Source organism: Lactuca virosa, chromosome 5, assembly GCF_052849685.1.
Source record: "Lactuca virosa cultivar CGN04683 chromosome 5, Lactuca_virosa_CGN04683_v6, whole genome shotgun sequence".
Lineage (NCBI taxonomy): Eukaryota > Viridiplantae > Streptophyta > Magnoliopsida > Asterales > Asteraceae > Lactuca > Lactuca virosa.
In genome coordinates, this window is record NC_136430.1 from 136,522,089 (window position 1) to 136,529,111 (window position 7,023).

The following is a 7,023-nucleotide window of genomic DNA, read 5'->3' on the forward strand; positions in this document are numbered from 1 at the left end:
AGTGATAGTGTACTTCTCTCAAAGTTATTCCAAGAGTTGTGGTGTTGTGTGAAACATTTGAGGCATCAAATTTGAGGTGCTAGGCTCACAAGGTTCTCAAGGAATCCAAGCAACAAGAAAGGTATGTTCTCCTACTAGCTTTTATGTTTTAAAGTTCCCCATGCCATGCTAGTTAGGTTAAGAACCTTGGAAAATCAAATTTTCATGAATCTTAGTAAAACACAGATGCAAGGTTTCTAGGGTTGCGTGTACACCTTAGGAGTGTTAGAATGCTCAAATCCCTTCAATAATATGCACTTATGGCAATTAGTATCCTAATAGATTTAATCATAGCGACTGGTGAAACGGTTTCATCATAGTCAACCACATGAGTTTGAGTGAATCCTTTAGAAACAAGTCTTGCTTTGAATGTGTGTAAATTGACATCCATGTCAGTATTCTTCCTGAAGACCCACTTACGTCCAACAGGCTTGCTATTGGGAGGAAGTTCAACCAAATCCCAGACTTGATTTTCTCTCATGGATTGCATCTCCATGTTCATGGCATCAAGCCATTTGTCAGATTTGGGATCTAACATTGCATATTGGTAGCTGACGGGCTCATCAACATTCATCATCATGAAGCACTCGTCAATGAGAAATCCTTATCTCTCAGGTTCATGATGAGTTCTACCGGATCTGCGAACGCCTTGTGTTTCAACAGGTCGAAGGACAATGATCTCTTCATCTTCAACAACCTCTTGTCCAGTACTAGTGCCAACAAAAGCTGCATCGGGTTGAGGTTATTGATCTTCCTCAAGTTCCACGTGCCTCCCATTTTCCTCATCCATAAGAAACTTGCTTTCTAAGAATTCAGCTTTTCATGAGATAAAGATCTTATTCTCACTAGGAATGTAGAAGTAATATCCTAACAATCTTTAGGATATCCTACAAAGATGCATTTGGTAGATCTTGGCTCAAGTTTTCTTGAAGTGTCTTGTCTGACATAAGCTTCACAACCCCAAACTTTCATATAAGATAAGGATGGAGCCTTTTGAACATCTCATAAGGTGTTTTCTCTACCTTTTGTAGTTGGTGCCATATTCAAGATACGGGCAACGATGAGTAAAGAATAAGTCCAAAATGATAAAGGAAGAGTACTTCGACTCATCATAGATCGAACCATATCAAGTAAGGTCCGATTTTATCCTCTCAGAAACACCATTAATTTGTGGTGTTCTAGGTGGAGTGAGTTGTGAGATAATCCCACAACTCCTTAGACGGTCTTGGAACTCTTGGCTCAAGTACTCGCCTCCTCTATCTGAACGAAGGATTTTGATTGTTTTGTCGAGTTGTTTCACTTTGAAATAATATAAAATTTTAAAATGCTTCATGTTTATGTTTCATCAAATACACATAACCAAAATTACTAAAGTCGTCAGTGAAGGTGATGTAATATCTTTCACCATATCTAGACATTGTTTTGAAATGACGACATACATCAGTGTGTATGATGCCTAATAAAACACTTGCCCTTTCACTAGTACCAGATAAAGGGGACTTTGTCATCTTGCCACATAATCAAGATTCACATATGTCAAATGACTCAGTGTCATTTTCCCTTAAAAGTCAACTCTTTTGAAGTTAGGATATGCGCTTCTAGTTTATGTGTCCAATGTGACAATGCCATAGATATGTTTGGTTCAAATCTTGTTTGAGCCTTTTGGTGTTAACTTGATAAAGGGATTTATTTTTTGAAGTGTCATCTAGGTTTAATTCATAAATTCCATTTATTGGTCTAGCCCTCAAAATAGAATATTCCATCCAAGAATGAATGAATATTGTCATCAACAAATTGAAAATTAAAACCAGATTTTCTTAAACGGGAAACTGATACAATATTTCTAGTAATAGAGTTAATCAAACACACATTGTTTAATGTTAAGTACAAATCAGATGGTAAAGGTAAATCAAAATATCCTATTGCTTGGACGGTAACTCGTGCTCCATTGCACACATGCAATACCATCTCATATGTCTTCAGTTCCCTACTCTTTCTGAATCCCTGCAACGAATTACAAATATGAGTTCCACAACCAGTATCAAATAACCAAGTGTTAGATGAAAAAGTAAATAGTCCCATTTCAATCATGAAAATGGATATACCTGAAGGGCCTTCCCCGACCTTCTTGTTCTTCAACTCAGCAAGGTACTTAGGAAAATTCCTTTTCCAATGCCCCACGACACCACACTCAAAGCATGTTTCATCTTTGGAAACCTTTTCCTTTTTCTTTGGTGGTGGGTTTTGGGGAGCTATCTTCCCTTTTCCCTTGCCAGCTTGTGGCTTTCCCTTGAAGTTCGTTCCTTTGTTCTTTTTGACTTGTCCTTCCCTAATCATAAGCACTTGGGGGGGGGGGGGGTTCTTGGGATATTCTTTTCTACAGTTTTTAGCATCCCATGCAACTCAAAAATAGGTTTCTCCCACCCATTCATGTTGTAGTTCATGATGAAGGTATCATTAGACTTTGGCAATGAGTTCAGAATTAAATTTATGGCCAAGTCTTGTGGATATGGGGAGCCCAATCTCTCTAGTTGATCCAAATAGCTTTTCATATTGAGAATATGTGTGCTCACATTTCCACTCTCCTCTATTTTCATGCCACAGAGGACTCTCACAGTTTCGAACCTTTCGATTCTAGCTTTTTGCAGAACATTTGCTTGAGATGTTCAATCATGTCAAAGGCAGTAAAGAGTTCCAGATCCCGTTGAAGATTGGGAACCATAGTGGCAAGCATGAGGCATGAAACATCAAGTGAATCATCCACATGATTAAGCCATACATCATGTGCAGCCTTTGGAACAGAGGGTGGTTCATCAGGGGTTTGATTTTCAAGGACATAGTCTTTCTTTTCTTGTTTCAAAACGATTCTTAAATTTCTGTAACAATCCAAAAAGTTAGAGCGGTTCAGTTTTTTTTGTCGAGAACTGATCGAATGTTCATTACGTGGTGGTGTGTTACAGTAGTTGGTGGATCCATCTACAAAATTTTAACAAAGTTTTCATTTAGTATTTAATTCTTTAAAAATAATACCCTTTTGTTTCCAGAAACATTATTTATTTAAAGTCTAGGATCCATGAAAGACCCACACTTTCATAATTGAAACAATATTATTCTTAAACATGCTACATGCATATTCATAAAACAATATCTTACATTGATAATTACGATTACAAATGACTGGATACAAACCGACTAGGTTTTTAAGTATATTACATAACTACCCAGGATAATAAAGTTTTATACAAATGTAAACCCAAGTACAAAAGTAATAGCGTAAACTATTCTAAATCTTCTGACAGTATATAACTATGCTGGTTACTTATCTCCTATAATTGTTAAACATTGAGAGGGTAAGCGGTGACGCTTAGTGAGTTCAGTAATAGATACAATATAACGTTATGCCATATATGTACTTCAACATGGCAGAAGCAAAGAGGAACAAGGAACAACAAAGGCATATGTGAATCATGCGACAAGCTTTCCATAGCAATCAATGAGACATAACAATTTCAATACTTGATATACATCAATAAGGCTTCGGCCCAAATGGCACAGAAGACATACAACTTCTGATTAAACATTTTGGTAGATTTCAGGCTTTCAGCCCTATCTAACCTTCTGCCAATGCCATAAAATAGAAGTCATTCTCTTACGAGACATGCTCTACATGGCCAGAGGCTACATACCAGTACCACTGTGAATCTAAGTCCTTTCACTGATCACATGGCCAAAGGTACAACTTTGCTATCAAAATAGCAGAAATAATAACACAAAATGATAACACGGAAAAGCACATAGCACATATAACACATAACATACAATTGTTCCTATCTATTGAACTCACTGTGAAATAACCGGGGGTTAAAGTATTAATTTGAGCAGCACTTTGGCTCTGAATATGACTTTCTGTGACGAAACCGGGAATTTTAGTTGAAAACCGGCCTTACTTGGGCAGAGTTTCGACTCGAAAATATAATTTTCTCGGGAACTTCGGAGTGTCGGGACTTGTTTCGGGTGTCGGGGATGATACCGGGACTTCAGGGGGTGTTAGGGTAAATTTAGAGAGAATATGAGGTGTAAAAGAATGAAATTTGTAACATAAATACGGCAGCCTTCGCATCCCTTATATAGGGTCCGAAGTAGCTCACTACGCGGGGCGTAGTTCCTCGGTACGCTGGGCGTACTGCGAGGCGGTCTAGTACGTTGGGCGTACACCAAGTACGCTAGGCGTACCTTGATACATGGCTCCGGACGTCTCGAGTTCGTATGATACGTGTCGTATGTGAGGGTTTGGGCGACGTGGCCAACTCTGGTTCACACACATGAGTACGCTGGGCGTACACAGATTTTCCAAACTTCTAAAATCCATATATTTCGCATATGAGCTCCGATTTTGACGTTATTTATATCCACACGTAGGTATGACCGTGCTCTACAACTTTCATTTAGACACCGTTGGCTAATTTTGAATTTATTTTTAATATTACATTTTTAACGGGCCGTGACAGGAAAAGTCCGTTAAAAATTCATAACTTCTTCATCTGACGTCTATTTTCGTCTGTCTTTTTACCATTGTACTACTATTGACGAGACCTTCGATTCTCATTTAGGATGCGTCGGCTAATAATCACTCGATCTTTATTTCGAGTTTTTAGCTGTCTACTGCTATTCCGAAACTTAGAAAAATCATAACTTCCTCATACGAAGTCAGATTTTGATGTTCTTTTTATGAAAATTCTCGGTTTAACGAATACTACGACTTTAATTTAGATCACTAGGCCTAAAAAGTAGTTTATCAAAAACTCACTTTTTACGTCATACGGCGTCGTGCCGGTTCTGTCGCGAAACTTCAACTAGTCATAACTTCTTTGTTATAACTCGGATTTCGATGAGATTTTTCGCCTAAATGTTTCTAACGAGATTCTTTACAATTTTCAATAATATAATTTTACTTATTTTCAACTTTATATTTTCGTTAATTTCAATATTTGACATTAGATTGGAATCTCATAAGACTTCCAATATTTTCCGAGTGATTCTAAACATAACTTTACTTCATTTCTAGTAAAAACTATCTGTTAGAACTCAACGCTCAAATTCATATAATATTTCATTATATTTTTCACTTTTAAAATTACCTAACACGTAAACTGAACGTGTATGTTACAATCCAAGTTACAAATCAAATAAATGGCTACGTATCCTTTACCCCATTCACTCAATTTTAACAAGGTAAATACCTTGTATTAATTACACCATTTGTAATTCCTAGATGTATGAGACCCCTAACAATCCATTTGTTAATTTGACGTGTTTGGTCTCATCTATGCCTTGGAACACTCTTGCTTAGGTGACCTTTATCACATGAGGTTTCCAATCAACTCATCCAATTAGAGAAACTTGTATAATTGGACTATAACTTGGTTATAGAAATCGCAAAAATACTTTGGCCACCAAAAGATGATACTAATGGTTAGGTGTCTTTTATCCCACTAGCATTATACAAGTGATGTGCAAATGTTTCTAAAGTTTGATGACATAAACTTGCATTTTGAAAAAGGGATCGGTATGTTTTGTTATTCTATTTAAAACATGTGATATCATGACAATTGCATGCATCCAATATGTCATGGTATCAATTTTTCTAAAAAATCATTTTTTAAGGTTCTTATAAAAAGACCGGTTTTTATATTTCGACTTGGTTCAATTTAAAATTAATACCTAGTATTAAGTTTGAGTTTGAGCCATGTAGAACCTTTTAATATTGTTTAATAAAACTTTATTTCATTAAATAATACTTTGGAGTTTGAATAAGTTATAAAAACATGATTTTTACACTAATAATTCAATATTTCAAAAGTTGTCGTAATAACAATTTTATAAAACCGGTTTTTATTTTATGGCTAGACTATGTTACATCTAATGTCCATATTTTATATTTTGAAATCCAAACTCCATGTGATGTTTATATTGTCCAAAAAATAGTTTGGGTTTGTGAAAAACTAAATTATCAACCACACAAAATATTTACTTGAAAAATAAACAACACAACCATGCATTTAACATAAACAAGCCTTAAACTATATAACACTTTTGTGAGCCAACATAAAAGTGTTAAGTCCTTCCTAAGGGACAAAGGGACCAAATATTACAACTTGTTCTTCATGTGATCTTCAAGCTCCCACTTGCAATGACAACCATTTTTGTTGCAATTTTATAAAAACTTTATAAAAGTTATGAATTTCTATAAAATCTTTATAAAACCGTGGGTCTCCATGGTTCTTCAAAAAATTGCATCCGTCTTCATCTTGTTATATTTTCATAAAATAAATCTAGTCTAAAACTAATCTATTACATAAAAATAACAAGAATAAAAACTAGATACTTTTATTACATACTTTATAAATAAAAGAATATTACAAAACATTTTTAACCAAATCACACAAACAACAACACAAATGGTCCAAGACTTGTTTATGCACTCTAAAATACATATAAACATAAAACAACCTTTGTTTTTCTAAGACAACTTTAAGTGACAAAAAATGCATGTAAGTTTTTGTCACAAAAAATAACAATTATAAAGTTGTCAAAAAAAATATGTATGAACTTGTTTTTATATAAAAACAAGCTATCCATATTCACCAAAAACTAAGATTTTCATAAATTAAAAAATTTAACCAAACTTGCAAGGTGGCTCTGGACACCAATTGTTGGGTTTTATTTAAAAACTAGTTTCAAAAACTACAAATAATGGAAAACGGAAGACTTGAGTTTTATAAATAACATAAACATTTTATCACCCACCAAGGGTCATCTTGCAAGTAGTATAAAGATTTAAAGCATAACCATAGAAGGAATAAGCAACAACAACCTTTGATGAACTTTGAGTCCTCTCGGGAGGCTTGGAAGTTGATGGGGATATGTTGAACCTTTGAGACACCAAAAAAAATGTCAACTTTACTTCAAGATGCTAGTCTTTTT

At 35.1% G+C, this 7,023-nt stretch overlaps 1 protein-coding gene across 1 annotated transcript; it reads right to left on the minus strand.

Moving 5' to 3' along the window:
• Positions 1–283: 283 nt before the first annotated feature.
• Positions 284–613, minus strand: LOC145111777 (putative mitochondrial protein AtMg00820). Its single transcript, XM_079048029.1, has one exon. It carries the CDS (start codon positions 611–613, stop codon positions 284–286), a length of 330 nt encoding a protein of 109 aa, XP_078904155.1.
• Between the last annotated feature and the right edge of the window lie 6,410 nt (positions 614–7,023).

Bases quoted from the DNA above. Each gene is read 5' to 3' on its own strand.
- LOC145111777 (XM_079048029.1), bottom strand. From the start codon at position 613: ATGAATGTTGATGAGCCCGTCAGCTACCAATATGCAATGTTAGATCCC.